Source organism: Equus przewalskii, chromosome 4, assembly GCF_037783145.1.
Source record: "Equus przewalskii isolate Varuska chromosome 4, EquPr2, whole genome shotgun sequence".
NCBI classification, from domain to species: Eukaryota; Metazoa; Chordata; class Mammalia; order Perissodactyla; family Equidae; genus Equus; species Equus przewalskii.
Genome location: NC_091834.1, coordinates 91,830,590 through 91,844,092, shown reverse-complemented (window position 1 = coordinate 91,844,092; position 13,503 = coordinate 91,830,590). Strand labels below are relative to the sequence as shown.

Here is a 13,503-nt window from a genome sequence, read left to right as displayed (position 1 = left end):
CAGCTGTCATATTCTTTTCCAGGAGGGGTCTTGCTTGTCTTTTACTTCTGGATCCTTCCGATCCTTCGTGGCCCAGCACAAATCTCAACTCCTGTGACCTCTCCCCTTACCAACCAGTCTCTCTTCTTCTTTGAGCTCTTTTCAACCATTTCTGGCAACTGTGACTGCACACATATCATATCCTACTTTGTGCTGCTAATTCTCTTTCTACGAGTATATTAATTTATATTTATTTTCCCCTGGTTCAACTGGAAAGGTTTTCACAGCAGAGCCCATGTCTTATTCGTCTAAGTATTACTGGTGATACCATTTGTGTAGAAAGTACTTAATGAAATAGAATAAAAAATTCTCTCTTTCAGTTCAATTTCGGAGACATCTTTGTGCATCAAGCCATCCACACGATCGAGTACTGCCTGGGCTGCATTTCAAACACAGCCTCTTACCTCCGGCTCTGGGCCCTCAGCCTGGCTCATGCACGTGAGTGAACCGCCCATCGGGGTCACAATCAAATCTCCCCTGGGAAATAGACACAATGGACTTGTACGTACAAGTGCCTTCTCTGGGTTAAAACTGATGTGTTTACCAGAGGAATGGCCCCTCCTTAGGAAGAAGTGACTTGTTTTCAGTAGGTCTGGGTCTGTATTGCTGGGATGCTTATCCTCTGTATCAGTTTCCTGTTGCTGCTCTGACAAATTGCCAAAATCTTAGCAGCTTAAAACCATCCATATTTACTGTCTTATAGTTCTGGAAGCCAGCAGTCCTAAAAGCAAGGTGTCAGCAGGGCTGTGTTCATTCTGGAAACTTGAGGGGAGAATCCATTTCTTCGCCTCTTCTAGTTTCTAGAGGCCGCCTGCATTCCTTGGCTTGTGGCCCCATCACTCCCACCTCTGCTTCTGTCATCAAATCTCCTTTTGATCTGACTCTGACTCTCCTGCCTTCCTCTTATACGGACCCTTGTGGTTACATTGGGCCCTCTCAGATAATCCAAGATAATTTCCTTATCTCAGCATTCTTAACTTAATCTCATCTGCAAAAAGCCCCTTTTGCCATATAATGTAATATATTCATATTCATGGGTTCTTAGGATGAGGACGTCTTGGGAGAGGGGATCATTTTTTAGGCTGCCATGCCCTCCTGGAAGGTGCTGACCTTTGAGAGAAGGCTGGCCTTGAGTGTGAGCATTGGCAGGAGGTGGGCCAGTTGGCTGCCCATTGAGCTGACCCACAGGGCCTCCTCCCCACCTTGGTGAATTCACAGCTGTCTAGGGTCAGGCCAGGCCCAGGAATCCAATTTTGGTAGCGATTCAAGCCCCAGGGTTGACATAAGTCTGGAATCCCGACTCACTAACTTACTTTGTGAGACCCCTCTTGATCTCTGCCTGCTTGTCTGGTCTAGTCTCTTTGGTATTTCCCTCAGTGCCCCATCGGTCCCCCCGCATCCCCCCATTTCATATGCAATGGCCACAGGAACTTCATGGATGTTCCTGAAGATGCCAGGCTCTCTGGGCCCCTCTGTGTGTTTGCTCTGCAGCTCCCTTGCCTGAGAGACTCCTCCCTTTAATTCTCTCCCCACCTGATTTCTAATTCCTCCTCAGGACTCAGCTCAGATGGCACCTCCCCTGGGAATCCTGGTCCCCTGGTCCCCGTCTGGAAGGTGCCCTTGCCCTGGGTTCTGGGAGTGCCCCATCCTAGCAGCTTGAAATTCTGTCTGGATGAGCCTGTCTCCTCACTAGACTGTGAGCTCCTGGAAGGCCTGACTTTTGTCTCTGCATTCCCAGCACTGAGCACAATGCCTGGAACAGAGAAGCCAGGCCAAGGTGTGTGCTGAACGGATAGAGGGCAATGCAGCAAGGCAGAGCCTGATTGTTGATTTACAGCAAAAACAAGTGCTTACGATGAGTCTGCACTGCTCAGGCCGGCTTCATTTCCTTGCTTTAACTCCTGCTTGTGCACACACACGCACACTCCCATGTGCACAGAGATAGTTAGGTGCACACATCTAGCTGCAAGGACCCACACACAGACACCCACCAGCACCTGCATCCGATTACTCGTGCGTTGATGGGCCTTCATGTAAACTGGTTGTCCAGGGACCCCAAGTGCCTCTCTGAGCTTCATGTGGTCAGTGGTCAGCCTTCACCTCCAACCTCAGCCGTGCTTTGGGGGACTCGGGTCACAGTAGGGCTGAGTCTAAATAGCACAGGAGAAGGAGTTTCGGCGTTTTCATTACCCAGGCAAGAGCTTGACACTGGTTGTTGGAGTTCCTTCTGGCCAGCCCCTGCCCATTGAGGGTGTAATTTAACCCCAGAAAACCCATATGGCTCACAGCTGCCGGCCATGGTCCACCCACTGGTTCTTTCTGGAAGTTCCTGCGAGTTACAGCTCCTATAGAGACCCTCCACTCCACACTAACAAACTTGCTTGAACAGGTAGTTTGGTAGAGTGAAAAAAATAAAAATACTGCTTTACGTTCTAGTTCCTGTTCCACCACTTTTAGCTGGTAACTTAGGCAAGCGGCCTCATCTGTGTGTGCCTTGACGTTCGTGTGTGGTTTTAGTAGTTCGCCTGCTGTATTCGCCAGGCGAGGCTCGAACCTGTTACAGTAACAGCCACCCCCGGATCTCAGCAGCTTGAGACCATAGACGGTTACTATTTATCGCATCTGTGTTCATCCGTGCCGTCTAAGACCCAGGCGGAGGGAGGCTCTATTTTGACACAGGCTTCACAATCACCAAGACGGGGGAGAAGGAAGGCGAGAGGAAAACACTGGAATTAAATGCCCGCCGTCCCACAGGGCTGTGGGGAGGCGCTCATGAAATGGCTTCCACGAAAGTCTCTGAATATAAGGTGGTGTCATTGTTAGACCACTGCCCGCGGGGAGCTGGGCAGAGGAAAGCCGCTCTGGGGGAAGTTCCGTGTGATTTTGCACGTCTCAGAGCCGTGGGAGAAGCGCAGGAGTTCCACAGCACAGCACAGTTCAAATTGCTTTCGGTTTTTATTTCGATAATTTAGTTCATTATAGAGGCAAAGAATCCATCCCAACTTAAGAGAGGTGGGTGAGGGGATGAGCAGATGGGGTTCTCACTGGAGAAGGACCCTGCGTTGCTGCAGCAGGCAGAAAGCCAGAACTCAGGGTGGGGGGCAGAGAGCAAGCACAGGTCCTCCTCCTGTGCCCCCCTGTGTCTCTGCTCTCACCATGTCACCCTCACCGCTTGCAAGTCACAGGCCTTTATCTCTCTAGCCCAGGTCGTTGTGACCTTTTAGTTGGGGGGCCACAAGTCTCAACCCAACAACGTAATGATAGTGTATCCCTGGAAGGGAGGGAAAGAGAACGTGCATGTGAGCTCTCTGGTGTCCCTTTCGTAAGGGCACTAATCCCTTCGTGGGAGCCCCACCCTTGTGACTTCATCTAACCCTGATTACCTCCCAAAGGCTCCATTGCCAAATACTATCACTTTCGGGGTTGCAGCTTCAACAGAAGAATTTGAGGGGTGGGGAGACACACTCAGTCCATATCAAATGCTATTACACGTATTCTTTTGTGTTTTGTTTTTTTGGTGTAACATTATGTTACTTGAATTTATTCATTGCTCCTGGTAACTGTAGTTTGCTTACTTTCACTGAAGAATAATATGCCACCGTGCATTTGTCCTCTTGGTGGGAACTCCTCCATTGTGGATGCAGCTGTGTAGACAGTCTCACACAGGTACCCTAGAACACGCGTGCCCATATCCTCCACTGGCAAGTGGAGTTGCTGGATCACAGGGTGCGCAGATCCAGGATTACAGTATAAAAATAATGTGCCTTTGCTAGATCAACCCTCTGGTTGAGAATGCTTCTCTTGCGTCTTGCAGAACTGTCTGAAGTGCTCTGGACCATGGTAATGGACATTGGCCTTCGCATTCGAGGCTGGGGAGGACTCATTGGGGTCTTTATCATTTTTGCCGTGTTTGCTGTCCTGACAGTGGCCATCCTCCTGATTATGGAGGGCCTCTCTGCTTTCCTGCACGCCCTGCGACTGCACTGGTAAGGATGCCCTGGAGGCTCCAGATGCTCGAAGGAAAGTCACCTGTTGGTGTGATATTAAATGATGTAATATATGCACACATGGACACAGATATAATGGCTGCCCTATAAAATGTTAGTTCCCGTCTACTCCTTCTCTTTGAAGTGTTCTTTTGTTCTGTTACAACTGGCTGCAAAATAAGGGACACCTCCAAGTATTATCTAAAATAGGCTCACAGAGGGCAGCTCAGTGAATGTGGGACATGTGGCCCTTGTTGCTGAGCACAAGAGTTACGTTATAGAGGGCCAGCCCCAGTGGCCTAGTGGTTAAGTTCTGTGTGCTCTGCTTTGGCAGCCAGGGTTCGGTTCCCAGGCAGGGACCTACACCTCAGTGAAAAGAGGAAGACTGACAGCAGATGTTAGCTCAGGGCCAATCTACCTCAAGAAAAAAAGGGGGAAAAAAAGGGAATTACTTCAGTAGAACAGGCAATTAAACTCTCCAGAAAGTGGAAACAAGGAGGGTACCTGCAGGGAGGAAGGTGCTCACGGGAGGCACTTGACATTCACAGGTGTGTCCGGAGACCATTAGCCCTCACCAGATTTGCACACATGAAAACATTTGTTTAGGCTTCTGCTTCTCTCCCAAGTCACTTTTCAACCAAGAATTTCAAGCGCGTCATGCATGCCCTGAAGCCATACAGACTGCCTTCAGCTTCACTGATGCTTTCCACCTCCCTCTGTGACCGCTGTTCAGAAACAGAAGTGTTCACACTCCCTGTATTGAGTTGAGAGAATCACGGCGTCCCCTGCCACAAGTTATAACATCATTTCTCCCCGAGTCGTTAAGGAAATGAACTCTGCAACAGAATAAAACCTAAACAAGCGTATGTGGTATCTCGGTTCTATAAGTTATAAAAATGTAAGTCATGGTTCTGGTTTTTCCGCAGTGGTGTAAGCCCCGCAATTTAAGGTCAGGATGGAAACATAAAGCCCCCTAGCACCCCGTGCAGCCCTCTTTCATCCCTCGCTCCTCAGACGATGCCGCACTGTGAGGGCTCTTTGCCTGCGGGGCCCTGGGAGGAGAGTGGTTATGCTGTGGTCTGTGAGGTCACTGGCACAGGCCCACAGTGGGGTGTGAGGGCAAGGGAAAGGTCTAAGAGGCAGGTGAGAGAAGGGTTTAAAAAGCCTCAGGGATTCCCGCGCTGGCCTGGGTGCCTCCCCGGCGTGCTTTTCTCACTCTGTGCTGGATCTTACAAATGCTTGCTTCTTCCCTCCAGCTGCCAGCCTCTAGCTTACGTGTTTAATCCCCCTTTTTCTTGCTCCCCAACAACAGGGTGGAGTTCCAGAATAAGTTCTACGTCGGGGCTGGTTACAAGTTCTGTCCATTCTCCTTTAAACGCATCCTGGATGGGACGGCCGAGGAGTAGCTGCAGGCCCAGCAGTGCCGCCGCCTCCTGCGTTGGTCTCTGTGTCAGTGGAAGAAGTTCAGTCTTGTCTTTAACGTCAGCCTGTGCAAGGCCGTCAATAGAACGATTGTTCTCGGCTAAGTGGAGGCGGGAAGCTATGTAGTATTTAGTTAAAAGCCTTGGGATTTGATATGACTTAACCATGTCATAGAGGGACCACAATGGCAAGTCATTTCAACCTCACATGGGGTCTTAATTATCAAATACTAAAGTGATTGAGAAATGGAGGGGGGCAGGATGCTAAACTGATGTTTTCTTGCAATATTTTAAGTATTATATTGAAGAAAATAAACTTCTGGGCCATTCACTTTTTCTTTGAGATGTCTTTATTCAAAATTATTCCATGAAATTTAGTATTGATAATTACAGGCCAAAGCTAAACCGTAGACTTACACAGACTAATCCCAGAGGAGGATTATGTTGATGTTATCCCTCCAGTTCCTGCTTCCTCAAGCACCTTTGTCCTTGTCTGGGGCTAAGCATTACAGGATTAGGAACTTTCTCATGGGTTTTCGCTCCAGGTGAGGAGGAATGGATGATGTTCTCCGTTGGGACGGAGGGCTGGCCCCTGCGTGGCTCTCTGCATTGTTCAGTCCTGTGGAATGAAGTGTGACTGCATGACATCATTGGTGACTTTGTTTGCTCTCGATGTACATTATGCTGGAGTAACTGGAGAAAGAGATTTGAGGCTCGGGCGAGTGCTGGAAATGGCTTGCCAGAAAGGAGACTGCCAGACAGTCTCCTGACTGTCACTGACATGCTGCAGGTCAGTGGGCCCCAGTCATGTCTTAGGGCACCTGGACTGGCAAACTCTGAAGAGCCAGGTGTTGAATAAGATCTGTTCCATTGACTGTTTATTCTAAATGACCTTTATCCAGGTTAATTATAACCTCTATAGTCGCTGTACTGGCAGAATTCAGTATAATTAACATTGGTATAGTGCTTTACAATTTACAAAGCGCTTCCACGTAGTATGTAGATCTAAATCAGATTCTCCAAGATCTGACCAAATTCAAAATCGCCTTTTGGACAGGTCCCTGTGTTTTTCAGCCTCACCTGCCCCTCCAGGTAGTGGGGTTGGCTGGTGCTCATGGACGTGTCATTGCTCATAACCGAGGAAGCTTCCATGTCACCTTCTACGTCAACGTCATGACTTGTCCAGAACAATTTAAGGCACAGTTAGATGCTCAACAAATATTCATTTAATGATTAAAATAGGTTGAGCCCAAGAATGATAGTTGGCATCAGAAGACATAGATCTTTGAGTTCTAACTCTGATGCTTTATCGTGTGTGCCCTTGGGTGAGAACTGTTGTTCCCTTCACTGCCGAAATGGAGATAGAGATCTCCACCTCTCTGGGTTGTGGAAGGGGGTTGGAAAGCACTGGGCATGGATGTGGTACTCAGTCAATGACATTGCCAGAAGAAAGAACAGCTAAAGCCGTATGTAAATGGTGGCTATAAATCCACAAATCCCCATGTCAAGGTCACTGACAGTTTCAAGGTTCTCAGCTTGTTACTGCCCTTCTCGATAGTAAGCTCTGCTAGACGCATCACCAGCCTCTTGCCCTTCAATTCTAAGTAGTGGGGACTGCGAGAAAAGACTTGAAAGGGCAAAACTTCCCTCTGCCCCTTGCCTAGACGCCTGCTCTTTTAGAAATGCCCCTGCTTTCCTGAGAACAACATATTAGATTCCTCCAAGGTTTGTCAGCCTCTTCCTGTCTCGATGAGAGATGGAATTTCCCCTTTAAAAAGCGATCAGGTGAAGGGCGGCTGAGAAGGGGGCGTGACCTGGATGTCACTCACTTGCCCAGGATGCAAGGTTGTTCCTTAAAGAATCCTGTTCACAGAACTGAGCTGAAAGGGGAGGAGAAGACCTGAGGGCCAGGATTCTTGGCAAGGTGAGTCCAGAAGCCCCGAGAGGCCATCAGTGGCCCAACTTCTGTGTGAGATTTGGCTGTGGTAAGGGGAGCGAAAGAGCCGGAAACTGGAAAGCTTCCCAAGAAACACACAGAGGTAAGAAACTCCGGCAGGCAACATGGATCTGGATGTATTTTTCCTGCTCTGGGGGTTGGGAGGTTTGACCATTAGTGCTTGGCTGAAGGCAAATGGAGTACGAACATGTCCCTCTTCTTACTGATGGTTTCACGAAACAAATTCTATCACGCACACACACACAAGTTCCATTTTAAAAAGCTCTACAGTGGCCCAATTATTTCTGGCTAAAAAGTTCAGTATAGCAAAATGCAATAGAATAAAATGTCTGTCAGTCCCTTAGAATTTGTTTTAATGAAGCTTGAACTCCATCTGAGCCTTTGAGTTTCAGAGTAAATCCCGATATGTCAGTACTTCTTAGATTTTTTGAAGGTAGTTCATGGGTGACTTTCCCATTGCGGTTTTTAAGGAAGGGGAGGGTGAGGGATGTGAAGCATCCTTCCTCATGTTCTTCTCTATTTTCCTGAACTGGTCTGACTGATCCATCCATCCGTCGTCCTCTTCCTGGGTTAGAAGGGATTTAGAATGACTTATGGAGCCAGAGAACAGCAGATGCCAACTCAGCTTTTCCAACATTCCATTTCTGAGTTTAGATTACAATCCCTCTCTCTCAATAATGTTCCTCATATCCATCTCTGTGAAACGTTTTGTCGTCCTCTTTATGAAGACTTTTCTTTATGAAACTTTTGGATGAAACTCTAGAAAATACTAAGTGAATACTTTCCATGACAACCAACTGAGTTAGTTTCAGTGTCCTCTTAATGACATGGAACGTAAGCCCCTTTCCAATGCACAGATGTGAATACCGAATCCTGATACCTCTGTGCACCCCCTGCCCAAGCTGCCCCCACCAAAGGAATTCTGTTGTTGAAGACCCTGTATAAGCTAATAGGGCAGGAATGAGAACTATCTCTGTTGCAGGTAACTTACACATTTGTTTCTTCCATCCCTTAGCAACCTGCCCTGACATTGCGACCCCTCCCAGGCCTTCACCATCATCAAGGGCTGGGCCTTAGAAAGACCAATGTTACAATTGGCGACTCTGAACTCTGCCTTGGTGATTGGGCAAGGGCCAGGCTTGCTCCTTCCAGTGGAGTTTGAGTGAGTCACCCAGCACGGCCAGCGTTTTTCTCCACCCCCGCCTCACTCCTACACCAAACTGAAGTTTGAAAGGTTTTCCCTCCTCTAAATTAATATACTGATTTTTGAGTCAGTGATCTTTTTAGTGAAAAAGATCCATTTTGTTGTGCCTGTCATAAGTAAGATGAGGTTCTGGTTTGGGTGGATCTCGGTGTTATGTTGGATATATCTGGTCTGAGTTCTTATAGGCATGTAGTACATGTGAGGGTTTCCTAACACCACTTAAGTTTACCCTTGAAATAAAATCAATCTATTTCAGAAAATAAGTAACTTTTACCCCCATTTGGTAGTTTTTCACTTGAGCCCAAGTTGTCAAGGTGTTCTAATGTTAGTAGGATGTTAGTAATAAATGCCTTTGAAGAGATAAACATTTGATAACTGCAAAGATACTTAAAAACTTACCCTGAGTGTATTTGATTTGTGATTATGGTGACATTCTAGAAATTTAGTTGGTAGCTTTATTCGGATGAGAAACAGTCCTGCCATGAGAGCTTCTGTTGCTTGGGGCACTGTGCCATGTTACACAAACATCCTCATAACATACTTAAGAGGAAGCTTACCAGGTAAGAATCACATCCAACTGGCTGTCTGAGTGCGGTGGTGTTTACAATCCATCACAGCCAGTCACATGTTCCTTCTCCATGCTCCACTGCTTCACTTGACTAACCTAAAAATAAAGAAACAAAAGAACTGCACACAACTGCAGGTACTAGAGACAAGAAACAACAGTGTCTTAAACAAGAGAGAGCTTTATTTTTTTCCCATGTAAAAGACACTTGGAGGTAAGCAGCCTGAGGCTGGACGAGAGCTCCACGTTATCAGGTCCCAGACTCTTTCCAGCTTCTGCTCTGCCAGACTTAGCCCAAAGTTTCCAGCGCCATGTTTGTGTCATCACCCAAGATGCCTGCTGAAGCACCAGCCAAAACATCTCTGATCCAGGGAGGAGGCAGGAAGAAGAGGAGAAGGGGCAAAGGCGGGCTTTCTCAGAATCCCCTGCAACAACCTCCACCTGCACCTCAGCTGCTGCCCTCCTCAGCAAGGTACAAGGGAAGACTTGTTATTGGGTAGGCAGCAAGCTATTTCTCCCCCAGGTAGCTGGTATTATTTTTATTTTCAGATGAGGAAACTGAGATAGAAGAGAGAGAATCAGTTCAATCTCAGTCTCACTGTGGCTGCAGACTTCCTTCTCTCCCTCCCTCTCTTCCTCCCCCCTTCTTCTCTCCTTTGCCGCCTTCTTCCCTCCCTCCCACTGTCCTTTCTTCCTTTTTTCCTTATGTTTATGTTTCCTTCTTATGTATAAAATTGTAACCAAGGGAAAAGGGGCTTGTTCTGCTTGCCACAATCCAGTGCCAACCAATGCAAACAAGCCAGTGGTTGAGAAAGGAAAATTTATACGATCAGCTAGAATAATCAGAAGATGGCGGACGAGTGTCCTAAAGAACCATCTTAGAATCCTGCAGAATCTTGAGGCGTTTATATGGGGAAATGGGAAGGGCAGGAGGGGATTTGGGGATCTCCACCATCAGGCGTGATGAACTTCAAGGCGCCACATTATCTCTTTTTTCTATCATTTGTGATGGATACCAACACAGAATTTTTCTTTCCAGAGGTCGTCATGTTCCTGGGGAACTCAGAGAACAAAGTTATTGTTTTAGCACAGCTCGGAGATATACGCAAGCAAGAGTCATAGAACTAGCTGATCATGTATTTTGCAAAAGCGAGAGGTGCTTAATCATCTAGGCTACGTGCAGGCTGGAATGTGTCCACAGAGACTACTGAGTCAGGGTTAAAGTTACAATATTGCTTGCTTTCCCTGAGATGGCTTCCCTCAGGCTAACTTAAGATCTAGCTGTTACAAAATGATACCTAAAGATTTTGTATTCCACAATTTTGTCAGTTATTACAGATGAACAATTTCCACTTTTGTTTATAATTTATATATCCTCTTGTGAACTGCTTGTTTATGTAATTTGCATATTAATCTATTAAGATTTTAATTTCTTTCTTACAGTTTGTGGTACGTATCTACCACAAACATTCACTGAGCTCTCATGTATATGTATTTGCAAATACTTTTTCTTCTTCTTTTCATTTTTGAAATTGTGCTAAAATACACCAAACCTAAAATTTACCATTGTACCAGTTTTAAAGTGAACAATTCAGCGGCATTTATTTGCACAATGTTGTGCAAGCACCCCCTCTATCAAACAGGGCCTCCTATACCAGGCCACCTCGTGGACTTCCGACCAATTATTTGATTGTCTCCAGGTCAAGTGCCCACTCCTGGCCCAATAGGTCTTGGCCAGTGGGGGCAGGTCACAGGCCTGCCTGGAACAGTGACGTAGGGAGCATGGTGAGCAACATATCAACTGCACGTTGGTTCATTTTTTCCAAAAAGAATTTTTGTGGTAAAAGAAATAGCCTTTCTAAAAATTCAAACACTGCATGAAAAGTGTAAAGAACAAAGGAAGAAACAACCTAAATTCCGCCTGCTGTGGGGAATTGTTTTCTCACCTTCCTCTCGTGGCCAGCTCCTCCCCGTCTTTCAGGTCTCCATTGAGACTCGCCTGCGGAAGCCTCCCCAGGTCGCAGGTCCATGCGACTGTAAGCTCTCTGGGGGAAGGAACCCTTTCCATCATATTTTATTGTCTGATACAGTAAGAGTGCTCCACAAATATTTGTTGAAAGACAAAACACAGTTTTGGACAACATCTCTCTGAAATCTCTATGTCGGTATGTATTTAAATGAAATTTTAAAAATTGGGATCATTATATATGTAAGCATACATTATGGATACACATACATATTGGAAAATGCTTTTCAACCTTATACAGCCTTTCACTCAAGAGCTTTTAAATGGTACTCTTACAGGAATATACTGTCATTTATTTAGTCACTGGTGGGCCGTTAGGTTGTACCCAATTCTTTTGTTGTTGTTGTTAAAACAAAAGTGTGGTGTCCTTCCTTACACCTGTATCTTTGTCCATCTTTGACTACCTCATCAGGATGAATCCCAGAAACGAAATTGCTTAGTCAACATCCTTCCATCTTTGCCTAATTGCCTTCTGGAAAGGCTGTAGCATGTACACTCCCACCAATAGTTTGAGTGCCTATTTCCCCTACACTGGATATAATCGATCTTTAAGATTTTTGCAAATCTGCTAGAGGAAGATGACAACTCATTTTAATTTGAAGGCATGATAACAAGTTAGGTTGAATGCAATTTCCTAGATTTATCAGCCACTGTATTTACTCTTTTGCATTGTTCCATCATGTCTTGACCCCTCCATCATTTTCTTCCTTACCTACAAGAGCTTTTGTTAAACATGTATGTTTCAGATATTCTGCTTTTTGTTTACATTTATTTAAATTTATAATTTTTAAATTGAAGTAATAAGTGCATGTGGCAAGAAATCAAATTGTCAGGTGGGATTATAACAAAAATAAACGACCTCCTGCCTTGACTTTCCCCATCCCCAGAAAAATTTCTTTTAATTATTTGTTTTCAGTTTCCCTGGTGATTACCTTTAGAGTTAAAACAACATAATTATACTTTATTTCTTGGTTTAGCAACTTAACACAGTATCAATCCATTATTCACTATGAAAGATGATTTATGTCATAATTTCATCTTTGCCAATCTCCCAATATTTTATAAATATTTTTAAGCCAATAATAGAAATGTTTTTCATGTTATTAAAAACTCTGCGCAAATATAATTTTAAATGCAGAAGGTATATTAGTTTATATAAGCATTCCCTCTTTACTTTTAGGTTGTTTCCCATCTGCCATTATTAACATAGACTTAGATAAACTTCTTTGTATAGAAAGCATTTTCCATATTCAGATATTTCCTTAGGATAAATTCCTAGAACTGGAATTACTAATTTAGAGGAAATTAGTTTTTAAGGCTTTTGACACATTGCCAATTGACTCAAACTATTTGAAATGCATAGAACAATGGTTTTCAAGTGGGGCCTAGGTAGGGCTCATTGTATCAGAATCACCTGGTCAAAATTTTCAAGCCACCTGTGTCACTCCACACCCCCTCCTCCTTGAGGCCGAGAATCTCCAGTAAGGAAGGGAGAATATGGGCTTTGGGGCAGTGGTGTGCTGGTAAACATTCACTAACAGGCTCTCAGAAAAAAACCAAAAAGATGCCTTCATTTCTAGTGTTTGCTAATGTCTATGGTGTACGTATTCCCACCATGGCTGATCTTAAATTACCAGTGTGACACCACTGAATAGAGTTGGAAAAAAAGTGCACAGTTGGCTCTCAAAAGCTGGTGGGAGCTGGCTCCAGCACACCACTGCACACCTCCCTGCCTGGCAGAAAATGTACAGTTTTGGGGTGTGTATTTTTATTTTATGTAATTATTATATAGTTCTTGTTCTTTATCTTACTCTTATTTTTAATTATTTTCTTAGTTATTTCTGTAATAGTATACTGATGAATAAACGAAAAACAAGAAGATATATTGGAAGTCGGATTAAGCAATTGTGGTTTAAAACTAATTCGGCCTGACCTTGTTTTTCCAGAAAGGCTTGATGTGGCCTGTTGAACATGCATTGTACATCTGCTCTAAACATTTACAATGTCCCAGAGTCAAGAATGATGCCCTTAAAGAGGGATGTTGCCTTCCCTATATCAGCATTACTTTAGGGAGAAGCATTTCTCCCCAGAAACTAAGGATTAATTATTGACCCACTGGGCTCACCTTGTGGCCACTGACTGCTGTGCTAGCAAAGCATGTCGTGACAGTAGTAAAAGAGTTATTCCTCCAGGCTGGCCCAGTGGCCGTGTGGTTAAGTTCGTGTGCTCCGCTTTGGTGGCCCAGGGCTTCACTGGTTTGGATCCTGGGCGTGGACATGGCACCACTCATCAGGCCATGCTGAGG

The 13,503-nt window shown here is 45.2% G+C and overlaps 2 protein-coding genes across 35 annotated transcripts in view; both read left to right on the top strand.

Moving 5' to 3' along the window:
- ATP6V0A4 (ATPase H+ transporting V0 subunit a4) overlaps positions 1–5,777 on the top strand; it is a 72,807-nt gene extending 67,030 nt beyond the window's left edge. For all 3 annotated transcript variants that reach the window (XM_070617849.1, XM_070617850.1, XM_070617848.1), the window contains 3 exons: positions 360–477; positions 3,854–4,025; positions 5,338–5,777. In XM_070617849.1, coding sequence (XP_070473950.1) covers positions 360–477; positions 3,854–4,025; positions 5,338–5,431 — 384 coding nt within the window. In that variant the 3' untranslated portion in view covers positions 5,432–5,777. The remainder of the gene's footprint in view (positions 1–359; positions 478–3,853; positions 4,026–5,337) is intronic.
- A 1,469-nt stretch (positions 5,778–7,246) lies between these two features.
- The window catches only part of SVOPL (SVOP like), a 96,610-nt gene continuing 90,353 nt past the window's right edge, over positions 7,247–13,503 (top strand). For 12 of the 32 annotated variants that reach the window (XR_011539630.1, XR_011539633.1, XR_011539632.1 and 9 more), the window contains exon 1: positions 7,302–7,485. The gene's annotated coding sequence lies outside the window, so the exon portion shown is untranslated. Of the gene's footprint in view, positions 7,486–9,252; positions 9,645–13,503 lie in introns of those variants that run through there. The other 20 variants (XM_070617855.1, XM_070617862.1, XM_070617872.1 and 17 more) reach the window with 11 other exon arrangements.